Consider the following 15,012-nt stretch of genomic DNA (forward strand, 5'->3'; position numbering starts at 1 on the left):
ACCCTGTCCTACTGTGTGGGACCCTGACCTACTGGAGACCCTGCCCTGTATGTGACCCTGCCCTGTATGTCACCCTGTCCTCCTGTGAGACCCTGCCCTACTCTGACCCTGTCCTGTATGTGACCCTGACCTACTGTGAGACCCTGTCCTACTCTGACCCTGTCCTGTGTGGGACCCTGCCCTGTACGTGACCCTGACCTCCTGTGTGACCCTGCTCTCCTCTGACCCTGCCCTGTGTGTGACCCTGACCTCCTGTGTGACCCTGCCCTCCTCTGACCCTGCCCTGTGTGTGACCCTGACGTACTGTGTGACCCTGTCCTACTGTGAGACGCTGTCCTCCTGTGTCATCCTGGCCTCCTGTATGTGACCCTGTCCGCCTGTGAGACCCTGCCCTCCTCTGACCCTGTCCTGTGTGTGACCCTGACCTACTGTGAGACCCTGTCCTCCTGTGAGACCCTGTCCTCCTGTGAGACCCTGCCCTACTTTGACCCTGTCCTGTATGTGACCCTGTCCTGTGTGTGTGACCCTGAACTACTGTGAGACCCTGTCCTCCTGTGAGACCCTGCCCTACTCTGATCCTGCCCTGTGTGTGACCCTGTCCTACTGTGTCATCCTGGCCTCCTGTATGTGACCCTGCCCTCCTCTGACCCTGTCCTGTGTGTGACCCTGACCTACTGTGTGACCCTGTCCTCCTGTGAGACCCTGCCCGACTCTGACCTTGTCCTGTATGTGACCCTGCCCTGTGTGTGACCCTGACCTACTGTGTGACACTGTCCTGTGTGTGACCCTGTCCTACTGTGAGACCCTGTCCTCCTGTGAGACCCTGCCCTACTCTGACCCTGACCTACTGTGTGACCCTGATCTACTGTGAGACCCTGTCCTACTCTGACCCTGTCCTGTGTGGGACCCTGCCCTGTATGTGATCCTGACCTCCTGTGTGACCCTGCCCTCCTCTGACCCTGTCCTGTATGTGATCCTGACCTACTGTGAGACCCTGTCCTACTCTGACCCTGCCCTGTGTGTGACCCTGACGTACTGTGTGACCCTGTCCTACTGTGAGACCCTGTCCTGTGTGGGACCCTGTCCTCCTGTGTCATCCTGGCCTCCTGTATGTGACCCTGTCCGCCTGTGATACCCTGCCCGACTCTGACCTTGTCCTGTATGTGACCCTGCCTTGTGTGTGACCCTGACCTACTGTGAGACCCTGCCCTCCTCTAACCCTGTCCTACTGTGAGGCCCTGCCCTCCTCTGACCCTGTCCTGTGTGTGACCCTGACCTACTGTGTGACACTGTCCCGTATGTGACCCTGTCCTGTGTGTGACCCTGACGTACTGTGTGACACTGTCCTGTATGTGACCCTGTCCTGTGTGTGACCCTGTCCTACTGTGAGACCCTGCCCTACTCTGACCCTGCCCTGTGTGTGACCCTGTCCTACTGTGTCATCCTGGCCTCCTGTATGTGACCCTGTCCTCCTGTGAGACCCTGCCCTACTCTGACCCTGCCCTGTGTGTGACCCTGTCCTACTGTGTCATCCTGGCCTCCTGTATGTGACCCTGTCCTCCTGTGAGACCCTGCCCTCCTCTGACCCTGTCCTGTGTGTGACCCTAACCTACTGTGTGACACTGTCCTGTGTGTGACCCTGTCCTGTGTGTGACCCTGACCTACTGTGTGACCCTGTCCTGTGTGTGACCCTGTCCTACTGTGAGACCCTGCGCTACTGTGAGACCCTACCCTACTTTGACCCTGCCCTGTGTGTGACCCTGTCCTACTGTGTCATCCTGGCCTCCTGTATGTGACCCTGTCCTCCTGTGAGACCCTGCCCTCCTCTGACCCTGTCCTGTGTGTGACCCTGACCTACTGTGTGACACTGTCCTGTGTGTGACCCTGTCCTGTGTGTGACCCTGACCTACTGTGTGACCCTGACCTACTGTGTGACACTGTCCTGTGTGTGACCCTATCCTACTGTGAGACCCTGCCCTACTGTGAGACCCTACCCTACTCTGACCCTGCCCTGTGTGTGACCCTGTCCTACTGTGTCATCCTGGCCTCCTGTATGGGACCCTGTCCTACTGTGTGACCCTGTCCTGTATGTGCCCCTCTCCTGTATGTGACCCTGCCCTACTGTGAGACCCTGTCCTCCTATGAGACCCTGTCCTACTCTGACCCTGTCCTGTGTGACCCTGGCCTCCTGTATGGGACCCTGTCGTGCTGCGTGTGACTACTGTGGCATGCATTCTTCAGTGAACCAGATTCACCTTCTCTGACACTGTCAAGCTGCATTGGGGAATATTTCACATAAAGAAGCTTTCACACAGTGTGTTCCTGAGGGGACAATAAAAGATGGACAAGTAAGTTTGGGATCTGAGCTCCAGTCTCTTGCCACAGTTACTGATAGAATATTAAACTGTTCTGAGAAGCTCTGCAGTAATGGAGCTCAGCTGACTTTGTTTAGCTGAGTGGTTTTCAAGCATTTGACCTCAGAGACTTTGGGGTAACACCCTGTTAATAGCCACCTCTCTCCCCACCACCAACTGGTGTTTTTTTCCCAGAACACACTTTTGGGGACACTGACATAAATCATTCACCTGAGTACAGACCTGTGCAAGAGTCACTCTCACTTCTCAAACGACATTTTGAAACCCCTGTTTTGAAAATCATCTGACTGGATTTCCGTAGGATGGTTTCAGTTTTACAGACGATTGAGAAATCAGTCCATAAATAATGAAGTACTACGAGCCGTTAGCATTTGGAGAAGGAAGTGGACCCTCCTTGCCCTTCCTCCTACATGTATCATGAATAGATACCACCTCAACATCGTTGAGCCAGTGTTATCAATGAATTATTTATAAAATATAGAAACAATTACATGGAAAAAATACAAATTGTTCCAAGTGGAAATTCAACAATTCAGGGCTTCTTAATGACAAACCTCGGAAATTTGTTCAAGGACCTACTTTAGTAAAACATGATTAACATTTCCTCTGATAAATAGAAGGTTGCTAAGAAACACTCAAGAACTGTTGTATGTGTGCATGAAGTAACTTTCACTGGAAACTTGCCCTAACATTATAGAATAAAATTGGGTACAAGGAACCTCTTCAGCTTTATTCACGATGATGTAGATACTGAAATAACAACAGAATCAATGAGGCAGTTTTGACCCAAACCTCTATCAAGGGGAGCTTTGAAGTGACTTACTATTAATAGTATGTTACTAAACTTGCACTTTCAAGCAAGACCTGTCAAAGGACGACAGTAACAAGACATGACTGTGTCCTTGTTCCTTTGTCTGCCCCTCCATCCTGTACGGCCAGAAACCTACACAGTTCCCACAGAGATAACCTGGCTCCAGAGGACACACCCATGCCAACCAAACTCTAAAGGAACCACTTAAATGGTTCCCTTTAAAAAGTTCTAGTCAGAGACTTCCCAGGTGGTCCAGTGGCTAAGACGCTGCACTCCCAATGCAGGGGCCTGCGTTCCACTCCTATCAGGGAGCTAGATCCCACATGCCTCCACTAGAGAGTTCCTATGCAAACTAGAAGATTCCGCATGCCACAACTAAGACCTGGAAATAAACAAAAACATATAAAAAAGCTATCAATCCGAAGCGCAAAAAAAATTATACATGTATATGACTGACGCCTAGGATCTCAGAGCCATCTTGATCTTTTCTTAAACAGAAACTGTCCACCAACAACAGAAACCCGCCTAGACTTTAAAGCTCTCCACAGGGGCTGCTGCTGCGGCCTTTCTCCGGGCCCCCCATCACCTTTGTGCCCTGTGCCATCCCTCCTGAAGACCCCTTCCACAACATACAGACAGGCAGACACACAGAGATGACCAGACCACAGCTTCCCAGCTGTAACAAGACGTCATCATTGGCCTGTCTGACCCCTCAGGCAGCCCTGGCGCTACCACTCCCAGATTCCGGCTCACCGAGGTGTGACCGCAAACGTTGCAAGGAATCCAGACAGTCACCAAAAGTATCAGAAGGGATGGCTTCAACATCCCGCCCACCCCCCACTGCTCACAATGCTGCTCACATTAGGTGGCTGACACTCTCCACAGAGATCTCAGCCAGGGGGAGCTCCCACCAACCGGAGAGGGCTCCCTACAGACAAGACGCATCCCCTGGGTCTTCATTCTGCCTCTCCTGGGCCCAGCAGAGCCCGATGTAGCATGCCTGGGTCTCACATTCAAGGCACGCTTCTCCGCGGCGCTCCCCGGCTCCTGGGGTAGAGCCGGCAGCCCTTCCCAGCAGACCCTGCGTGGCGCTCCTACCGTTGTCAGGGGCTGTCGTGTCACACCGACGGGTCTTCAGTGTTCGGCCGCACTCGCCTCAGTCGCCTTCCCTGTGAAATGGGGACACTAGTCACACCTATCTTCATAGCGTCCGGTGGGCAGTCTGATGCGCAGAAGTGGCCGTAAGGGCTGGGGGCCCGATCCAGGGAAAGAAAGGAGCGCAATGCCAGGTGCATTCCTATGCAGGTTCCCCCCGTGGGTCACTGGAAGCTTCTCGGAGCAAGTGTGGCGTGTAGACATCCTCAGGACAGTCGGGCCCGTGTACTCCAACATGGACCAAGAGGCGGCGTGGAAGCTTAGATAACTGAGGTTACTAAGACCACAAAGGACTCCCCCCACCCCACGAGGCCCGCCCGCAGCCCAGCCCACGTCCCCGCCGGCACTTCCCCGAGGTGGTCCCCGCGCCCCTCCCGGGCCCGGCGGATGGCACCGCGCTCACCTTCCGCAGAAACGCCATCCTCGGCCTGCACTGCTGGCCTTTGTGTCGGATAGTCATCCTGGCCCCTGGGACTCAGAACCGGGACGCACGGGACGGAAGGGGAAGCCCCCGGAGAGCGCGCCCGCGGTCCCGAGCCCAGGCGGAGCGAGGCTGCCCGCCGCGCCCCCGACCCGCGCCCCCGGGAGCCCGAATCCGCGCCGGCCAATCAGCGCGCCGCGCCCGCCCGGGCGAGCGCTGCGCTGGCACCCACCTGGCGCTAGGGGGCAGTGTCGGGCCGGCGGGCACGGGAAGCCGCAGGTGAGGTGCGCCCGGGGCGCCAGGATGCTCTGTGGTCCAGGGCGCCCGCATGCTCTGTGGTCCGGGGCGAGCTCGGACCGAGCACCGAGGCCCAGGGGCGTGAACAGTGCGCCCCGGCACTTGGATCCCTAGCTGGGCTGCCATCAGCTCCCTGCATGGCCTTAGCAAGCTGCTTGAACTTTCTGAGCGTCTGTCTCCTCATCTCGCTGGAGAAAAGTGAGTGGATGGAAAGTGACACCTGTCTGTGTGTCGGGCTCTGCGAGGACAGAATGAATAACCCGGTGAACCGGCAGTGGAGTGTGGTTAGCTGGGAGGAATGCAGCTCCCCTGCCAGGTGGACTGGCTCTGAACCCCAAGATGGCCACTCGCTGTGCTCAAGCCAGTTATGTAACCTTTCTCTGTTTCATTCTCCCCATCTCAGTGGTGCCATTGCTGCTCCCTCCTTGTGAGTTTTTCTTTGGGAAGGGGAGTTTTGGTTTTGGTTTTAGGATACCTGAGCTGATACATATGAAAAGCATTTAGCAAATATCATATGTGGAATCTAAAAGAGTGATACTAATAACCTGATTTACTAAACAGAGACCGACTCATAGACATAGAAAACAAAGATGGTTACCAAAAGGGAAAGGGGGGGGGAGGGATAAAATGAGGAATGTGGAATTAACATACACACACTCTGTGTGTGTGTGTGTGTGTGTGCATATGCTATGTCTGACTCTTGGGACTCCATAGACTGTCGCCCCCCCCAGGCTCCTTTGTCCATGGGATTCTTCAGGCAAGAATACTGAAGTGGGTTGCCATTTTCTCCTCCAGGGGATCTTCCCAACTCAGGGATCAAACCTTCATCTCCTGCATTGCTGATGGATTTTTTACTGCTGAGCCACCAGGAAGTCCACACTCATTGTTCAGTCACTAAGTCATGTCCAACTCTTTGTAACCCCATGGACCACAGCACACCAGGCTCCTCTGTCCTCTGCTGTCTCCAGGAGTTTGCTCAAATTCATGTCCTTTGAGTCAGTGATGCTATCCAACCATCTCATCTTCTGCCGCCCCTTCTCCTGCCCTCAATCTTTCCCAGCATCAAGGTCTGTTCCAAAGAGCCAACTCTTCACATCAGGTGACTAAATTATTGGAGCTTCAGCTTCAGCATCAGTCCTTCCAGTGCAATATTCAGGGTTGAGTTCCTTTAGGATTGACTGGTTTGATCTCCTTGCCGTCCAAGGGATTCTCATGAGCCTTCTCCAACACCACAGTTCAAAGGCATCAGTTCTTTGGCATTCAACCTTTTCTATGGTTCAACTCTCACATCCATACATGACTACTGGAAAAACCATAGCTTTGACTATATGAACCTTTGTTGGCAAAGTAATGACTGCTTTTTAATACACTGTCTTGGTTTGTCATAGCTTTTCTTCCAAGGAGCAAGTGTCTTTTAATTTCATGGCTTCAGTCACCATCCACAGTGACTTTGGAGCCCAAGAAAATTAAATCTGACATTGTTTCCATTGTTTCGCCGTCTATTTGCCATGAAGTGATGGGACCGGATGCCATGATCTTCATTTTTGAATGTTGAGTTTTAAGCCAGGTTTTTCACTCTCCTCTTTCACCTACTTCAAGAGGCTCTTTTGTTCCTGTTCACTTTCTGCCATAAGGGTGGTGTCATCTGTGTATCTGAGGTTGTTGATATTTCTCCCGGCAATCTTGATTCCAGCTTCTGCTTCATCCAGCCCAGCATTTCACGTGATGTACTCTGAATAGAAGTTAAATAAGCAGAGTGACAACATACAGCCTTGACGTACTCCTTTCCCAATTTTGAACCAGCCCATCGTTCCATGTCCGGTTCTCACTGTTGCTTCTGGACCTGCAAACTGGTTTCTCAGGAAGCAGGTCAGGTGGTCTGGTACTCCCATCTCTTTAAGAATTTCCCACAGTTTGTTGTGATCCGCACAAAGGCTTTAGCATAGTCAATGAAGCAGAAATAGATGTTTTGCTGGAATTCCCTTGCTGTTTCTATGATCCAGTGGATGTTGGCAATTTGATCTCTGGTTCCTCTGCCTTTTCTAAATCCAGGTTGTGTATCTGGAAGTTCTCAGTGCATGTACTGTTGAAGCCTAGCTGGAAGAATTTTTGAGCATTACCTTGCTAGGATGTGAAATGAGCACAATTGTGCAGTAGTTTGAATTCTTTGGCATTGCCTTTCTCTGGGATTGGAATGAAAACTGATCTTTTTCAGTCCTGTGGCCATTGCTGAGTTTTCCAAATCTGGTGGCGTATTGAGTACAATACTTTAAGAATATCATCTTTTAGGATTTGAAATAGCTCAGCTGGAATTCTATCCCCCCACTAGCTTTGTTTGTAGTAATGCTTCCTAAGGCCCACCTGACTTCACACTCCAGGATGCCTGGCTCTAGGTGAGTGACCACACCATCGTGGTTATCCTAGGTCACACTACTACATATAAATAAAATAGATGATCAACAAGAACCTACTGTATACAGCAGAGAGTATTAATGAGGGCTTCCCAGGTGGCGCAAGAGCAAATAATCTGCCTGCCAATGCAGGAGATACGAGAGATGCAAGTTCGATTCCTGGGTCAGGAAGATCTTCTGGAGCAGGAAAGGGCAACCCACTCCAGTATTCTTGCCTGGAAAACTCCTTGACAGAGGAGCCTGGCTGGCTACAGTTCCTGGGGTCACAAACAGAGGCTATACTCAATAATCTATAATAACCCAAATGGGAAATAATCTGAAAAAGAATGGACATATATATGTATAACTGAATCACTTTGCTGTATACCTGAAACTAACACAATACTGTAAATCAACTATACTCCCATATAAAATTTTAAAATGTTTTAAAAACACTTAGAACCGTGACTGACAAGTGGTGAATGTCAGATAAACCACAGTTTCTCGTGTTTTGGGGACTGTTGAAAACCACCGTCTCTAGTGGCTCCATTACACCCATCGTCTGAGTCCTGTATCTTTCCAGAATAACGTGAGGACTCTTGGAGCAGTCAGTGGAGGTGAGAGAATAGCATCTGAAGTCAGATTATGTGGGGTCACATCTCCACACTGCTACTTACAACCAACGAACTGTGTGAGTCTGGGAAAGTTACTTAACCCCTCTGTGAAATGGGAATGGCACAGTGACTGCCTACGTGATAGACAGCACGCAAACCAACAGATGCCAGTTGTGACTGTTACTTAGTGTCATTAAAGATAGTATAATAGAAAGAGCACAAAATGAATAAAAGCAGTCTCATCTGACAGCCACTTCCCTCCCCTCATCCTCAATTTCTTCATCTGTAAAGGGGCGACTGGAGCTCCCAGTCTCCGACAGGGTGAGCCCTCCCAGCTCCAGCAACATGGTTCTGTGAAAAATGGGGACTTGCCTAGAACTGGGCAGCTGAGGGCGGCGGGTGACGCTGTGGCAGAGAGGGGACGTGGGCAGCTGCCGTCAGAGGAGCAGTCAACAAACTGGGCTTTAGATAATCGGGTTCCCATCCCAGCAGAAGAGCGGAGTTCTGCCAAGCTGCTCTGACATCTCAGCTCCAGGCTGAAGTGCTGGAATAGGGCTGGTTGACTCATCGGGAGATGACTTGGCCGAAAGCCAGCAGATGTGACGTCAGCCCGGCCAGGCGGCGGCCACAGAGCATAACAGATGGCGGGAAAGCCCCGCTTCAGCCAGGCTCCCAGACTCATGGGGATGGGGAGAGCAGAACGGTTTCAGAATCTCATAATTGGCAAACCTGTTTCCCCACTCTTTTGTTTGTTACCTTAGGCTTTCTGTTTTCTCAATTAGGTTAGATGGTGACTTGTCTATTAGGAGATTGTGTGTGTGTGTAGTTTCCTTGAGAATCAGATTTTATTAAAAAGATAGAATGTTAAGATCATCTGGTCACTGGATATTTCTGCTGTTTAAATTGCTGAACATCTGTGAGAGGGCTCTGTCGACCAGGAGAGAACCGTAGGTGCGTAGAGTGGCCAGCTGAGTCACTGTGAGTGGCCTGTCAGCCTGAAGACGCTCACGGTCCTCTGGCACTCTCTAAGGCGACCTTGCTCGGATGATAAATTGAATGGCCACCCTCATCACCCCACAGTTTACTACCCTAACAAGGATCTCATCAAGCGTCCTCATTTCCCAGATGAAGGGGACGAGGTAGGGTGGGAAGAAGGAACGTAATTAGGACTCAGGACACTTAGATGCTGATTGCAAACCTACGGCTGACCCACTGGGGACATCAGGCAAGACTCATCACCTCAGGGAATCCCAGTCCCCGGTCAGAGTTGTTCAGCACTCCCCAGAGTCCGCTCTTCAACCTTCTCAAACTTTAATGCACATAGCAGTCCCCCAGGGATCTTGTAAAAATGCAGATTCTGACTCAACAGGTTGGGGTGAGACTGTGTGCTAACCACTAGACCCCCAGGGAACGCCTTCCTTGCCTGGATTTCTAATTTATAGCTTACCATTTTATGTTGAGGCTTCCCTGGTGGCTCAGATGGTGAAAAATCCACCTGCAATGCGAGAGAGCTGGATTGGATCGCTGGTTTGGGAAGATCCCTTAGAGGAGGGCACGGCAACTCACTCCAGTATTCTTGCCTGGAGAATCCCCATGGACAGAGGAGCCTGGAAGGCTACAGTCCAGTCCAGGGGGTCAAAAAGAGTTGGACACAACTGAACGACTAAGCACACACACACGTTTTATATTAAGCATCTCCTGTATGCCTCACTGATCCAACTGTGAAAAGAGGCATAAAGTGAAAATGAAAGTCGCTCAGTCCTGTCCAACTCTTTGCAGCTGACCCCATGAACTGTAGCCTGCCAGGATCCTCTGTCCATGGAATTCTCCAGGCCAGAATACTGGGGTGGGTAGCCTTTCCTTTTTCCAGGAGATCTTCCCAACCCAGAGATCAAACCCAGGTCTCCTGCATTGCAGGAGGATTGTTTACCGTCTGAGCCACCAGGGAAGCCCGAAAAGAGGCATGGTATAAATGAATCAAGAGTTTGGATGAATACTAGATTAAGTGGAAAGTGAAAGTGAAGTTGCTCAGTCGTGTCCGACTCTTTGTGACCCCGTAGACTGTAGCCTACCAGGCTTCTCCGTCCATGGGATTCTCCAGGCAAGAATACTGGAGTGCGTTACCATTTCCTTCTCCAGGGGATCTTCCCAACCCAGGGATCGAACCCGGGTCTTCCGCATTGGAGGCAGACACTTTAACCTCTGAGCCACCAAGGAAGCCCCAAAGATTAAGTGGACTCATGTCCAAATGACCACAGTCCCAGCTCCTCCTTAGTCCCCACTTGTATGTCACAGGATTCACCCAATGGCATCCTATTAAAAATCATAATGACCTAGCTGACAACACTGACGACATAATGCTTATGTTTTCACAGATGCCAAATAAAATAATGGCCAATACATTAGAAATAACATTTGCCTCCAAAAATTCTTGCCAGTCTGAGCTTCCACCACTGTGCTTTCAAACGCCCACGTTGAATCGGCATCTCTGGGCAAATCTACAGTATGAGGGTTTCCAGCGGGTACCAAAAGTCATTACAGGAACAAAGCACGTGAATTTCTTTTCGAAAAAAATCTGACTTGACCCCAAACTACTGTCAAGACAGTGTCTATTCTGTCTCTCTAACAAACACCACAAAAGAAATCTCCTTCCAAGTTTAGTTCCCTGAAGACAGAAATCACAACGTATCCTTTTTCTTGATCAAAAAGAGATGTGCGCCCAGACATTTCCCACCCTGAGCAGCAGAACAAATCTGGCATCAGGCTCTTTTGCAGGAACTGGAATGAATGTTCAATTTTTCGTGTTTTTTTCTCCCAGAGATTTCATTCTCTGGGTTTTGGTCTTTTGGTCAGCCACAACAAGTCCTTTTTGGAATGACTTGGGATAGAAATAAATTGTATTTGAGTAGCGAATGGGAGTTGGCTTGATGAATTGGACAAGGTGGGGGGAGAAAGGAAAAACTGTGCAGTCGAAATGGTCTTCAGGATAAGTGACTATATTCATCCAAATGTTTGTTGAACCTACATTGTTTTATTTTAGTCCAAGATGCATGAGAGAAGGAGAACAGTGTGGTGAAAATACATTGGAGTTTGATGAAAATTTGCTTTCCTTGCGAGGCAATTGATTAGATCACGCCTGTCTATCGAAAGGGATCAGCTCAGTTCAGAAGTAACAGCACATCCTATTTCTCAACCTGAGCTGCACCTCCATGGCTTCCAGGTGAGGTGGGTGAGTGAGTGAGTCGGGGATGGAGGAAGCGGGTAGGAACATGGGAATGTGGCTTCAGGAATTCCACGTAGAATGATCTGAGCCAAGCGGGACCTCCTAGTCGCCTCCAGGATGCCCCTCTATGATAAGGAATGATTCCCCTCCATCTTCTAAGGAGAAGCGCTCCTGCAGAGGGTCCGGGGCACACACTTCCCAGAAACAGCTGCTAGAAATGATCCAAGGCAAACAGGACCCCGTTGTCCCGTCCCCTGTTCCCCAGAAGACATCACACTCTGCCTTCCTTAATCAGGAGTCCGGTGGACTCTGAGAAAATTGACGTCTTTGATTTTACAAGTCTCCTTGTTCCCCTGTAAATATATGCTCACTACTGAAAATATAGAAATAGAAGCAAATTTTTGAACTTCGCATGTAATCTAGGAAAAGAAGTTTGAGAGAGTTTGAAGTGGGATGGAGGAGGGAAAGGGGTGGACTGGAGCTCCTGGATTTAATACAGGGAAGGCCCTTTTTTAAAGGTTTGTTTTTTTTTTTAATGTGGACTATTTTAAAGTCTTTATTGAGTGTGTTACAATATTACTTTTGTTTTAAGTTTGGTTTGTTTGGCCTTGAGGCCTGTGGGATCCTAGCTCCCCCAACAGGGATCAAACCCACACCCTCTTTGTTGGAGGGCAAAGTCTTAACCACTGGACCGCCAGGGAAGTCCCAAGTGTGTTTTAAAGAGTTAGTCTTCAGGTCACATGGATGCCCTCCCCACCCGCTCCGTGTTCAAGAGAGAACCTGGACACCGCAGGAGGCCTGGCCCAGAACTAGGAAGGGGTGGAGAAGAGATTCCAACCCAGCAGGCCAGGTCCGAAGTCCAGAGGAACCGCCGCGGGGCTCGGCGACTCCCGAGTGAAGCGCTTGTGGAATAAAGACTGGAGGCTTGTGGAATAAAGACAGGAGGCGCGGGGGAGCTGAAGGCCGCTCCCACCCCGACCTCCCACCCCGACTCTGCCCTCTGCTCCCTCCGTCCTGGGGCGGAGGTGACTCATCCCACGGGCAAGCCCTTTCCCCCCAGCCGGGGCTTCCCACAGCCAGCATCTCTCCAGCGCTGCCCGCCCTGAGAAGCCCTGCCCTGGGCCAGCCGGGAGATCCCGTCTCCTTCCGGCTTCCGCAGGCCCGCTGGACCCTCAGACTAGGCTCAGGTCTCCAGCCTCGCCCTTATGAGAGAAAAGCACTGTCTCCATGTCCTTTTAACTGTGATGCTCCCTAGTCAGGGACTTTCCAAGGTTCCTGCCCTGCTTCCTTCCGGCTCTGGTCTTCCTGGGAAGAGCCCCTCTGGAGGGCTCAGGAAGCTGACCGACGGCAGGAAGTGAAGACACCTGCGAGGGCCCATTTCACGGCCACCGCCAGTTTCACTTTCTTTATTTAGACGGGGAACTTCGGTCCTCCCCCTCCCCCACCCCCGCCCTCCCCTCCCTCCTCTCTGCCCCGCACCCCTGCCCTCTCCCCGCCCCCCTCTCTCCCCAGTAACGTGAGCAGCACCTTGACCTTGGGGGCAGCAGTCCTATCCTCCTGCCTCCTCGCTCCTTGGGTAGCCAGCTTTTCTGGGACCAAAGCCAAGGCTGCCCTGCAGACACCAAGCATTTTGTTTTTAATACAAACTCAGAGAATTTATCTTCCCAGGGACTGCCAGCATACCTCCTGCAAAGACCTTCTGTGGCTCCCTACTGCCTCCCGGGAGAGGACGGCGCCCCCCGCCTGACACCCCAAGGCCACGGGGACCTGAGCTCATTTTCCAGCCAGTGCTGCCCCTCACCCTCCCGAACCGCCCTCCTCGGTCAGCGCAGGGAGCGGCTTTGGTTCATGTTGGACCTCCGGTCGGCTCTGGCCTCTCCCGGCCCGGGTCTGACCGTGGCGGCCCCGAAGCGCCCCCCTCACCCGAGCGCTTCCTTCCTCCTCTGGGCTGGCCCGCGCCCGCGTGTGACACAGATCCCAGGGGCCCGGGTCCCCACTGCACTGTGGGCGTCCCTGGGGGAGCGCGGGGCCGACACAACTTCCTGGCACCCCCTTCCGGCCCCTGCATCGCACACTCTCCACCCCCATGGGACCCCCTTTCTAAACGAACTGCCCTCTGCCCAAGAACTCCAAGCAGCAGCCCCCGCAGGGCCTCCCACCGCGCACCCCGCCCAGGCTGGAAGCCCCGCTCCCCTGGGGCTCCCCCACCCCCGCCGCTCCGCTTCCTCCTACTGCCAGGTGTCTCCCCCGCGGGCAGGCTCTCGTCTGAAGTGAGTGACTTCAGAGCCCGCAGTGCTGTGCCCCCCTTCCCAGCTTCACAGCCCCCGGGGACCCTGCTGCCCCCGCGTCAGCCGCCCACCCCCAGCCGCACGGGACCCTGTCCTCACCCAGCAACGCGCGCCCTTCGGAGTCTGGAGTCCGGCTCGGGCCTGCGAGCCGGCTTCGCCCCTCCGCTCTCCCCCGCCCCCGCGCCCCCTGACACCTCCCCCTGGCTCTCCCCCCCCACCCCCCTATCGCCCCCGCCCCGGCTCTCCCCGCCCCCTGACGCCCCCCGCCAGCTCTCCCCCCCCACCCCCCCCCCTGACGCCCCCGCCAGCTCTCCCCCTCCCCGCTGCCCCCTAACGCCCCCAGCTCCCCCACCCCGCCCCTAACGCCCCCAGCTCTCCCCCACCCCGCCCCTAACGCCCCTAGCTCCCCCCACCCCGCCCCCTAACGCCCCCAGCTCCCCCCCCCCGCCCCTAACGCCCCCCAGCTCTCCCCCAACCCCGCTGCCCCCTAACGCCCGGCCCTGCCATTCCCCTTGGGTCCTCGGCCCCCAGGGGCCGCGCTTCCCGCCCGGTTCGCTGGACTCCAGGTCAGCCGGCAAGCCCACTTCTCGAGGGCCTCCTGGGCCCCCGGTGCTCAGCCTGGCCCTCCAGTCCCCCTGAGCCAGCGGAGGTGCCCCGTGGGAGAGAATAAGAGACCCGGGAGGAAAACCGGCTGTGGCATCTCGTCAGCACGACTGCAGGTCACCGTCTCATCTGGGTCCTGAAGCTACTCATCACCCCGTGACTTTGGCGGGTCCTGCGGCTCGTCCACACCCCTGAGCAGACCTCACCCCTCTGATTCTCTGTAGGAAGCATGGCACCCTTAACCTTTAACCCGCATCCCTGCCCTGGTGCATCCTCACTGGCTCCTGCCAGAGGGTAAAGCTGTCCGGCTAGAGGCCTCCGCCTCCCTGCGTGGGCTCCAGCCTGCTTCCCACCATGTCCACCTTGGCCCTGCTCCACCCTGTCTGTCTCTGACTCTGTCTCTGTCTCTTCCCTTAGCTAAGGGCCTTGCCAAGAATAGCCTGGTGAGGCCAGGGCCAGAGTCCAGTTGTGTCCCCCCAAAAGATGGACCCAAGTCCTGACACCCCTTATACGTGAAAATGTGACTTGAGAGACAAAATCGAATTAAAACGAGGTCAGGTAGACGCTATTCCAGTATGACTGGTGTCTTTACAAGAAGGGGAAATCTGGACACGAGGAAGATGACGTGAAGACCCAGAGAAAGAAATGGCCGTGGGAGCGGAGCGGTGTGTGTGCAGGCACGGCGCGTCCAGGAGTGTGGCCACCGCAGACACTGGACAAGCAAAGGAGGCTCCTGGTCTCTAGCTGGCCACCCCGGGAGTTCGGGCTTGTGGCCCCTGGGCGGCGGGAGTGCATTTCTGTTGCTGCGGGTCACCCAGTGCTGGTGCTGTGTGCC

The 15,012-nt window shown here is 53.5% G+C and overlaps 1 protein-coding gene and 1 long non-coding RNA gene across 3 annotated transcripts in view; one reads left to right on the forward strand and one right to left on the reverse strand.

Annotated features, from left to right (window-relative positions):
- Positions 1 to 4,949, reverse strand: part of RGS9 (regulator of G protein signaling 9) — a 60,941-nt gene extending 55,992 nt beyond the window's left edge. Inside the window, exons 1-2 of one of the 2 annotated variants that reach the window (XM_070388949.1) lie at positions 4,745 to 4,906; positions 4,285 to 4,355 (exon numbers count right to left, since the gene is read on the reverse strand). Coding sequence is in view for 1 of the 2 variants with exons in the window: in XM_070388940.1 (XP_070245041.1) it covers positions 4,745 to 4,801 (57 nt within the window). In the remaining variant the exon portion in view is untranslated. Of the gene's footprint in view, positions 1 to 4,284; positions 4,356 to 4,744 lie in introns of both variants that reach the window. The other variant, XM_070388940.1, reaches the window with a different exon arrangement.
- Positions 4,950 to 5,092: 143 nt separating this feature from the next.
- Positions 5,093 to 13,667, forward strand: LOC138992052 (uncharacterized). The gene is made up of 3 exons (XR_011467854.1): positions 5,093 to 5,257; positions 11,104 to 11,283; positions 12,955 to 13,667. It is a non-coding gene; the product is annotated as an uncharacterized lncRNA (long non-coding RNA).
- Positions 13,668 to 15,012: the final 1,345 nt, after the last annotated feature.

This window comes from Bos mutus, chromosome 19 (genome assembly GCF_027580195.1).
Source record: "Bos mutus isolate GX-2022 chromosome 19, NWIPB_WYAK_1.1, whole genome shotgun sequence".
NCBI lineage: Eukaryota > Metazoa > Chordata > Mammalia > Artiodactyla > Bovidae > Bos > Bos mutus.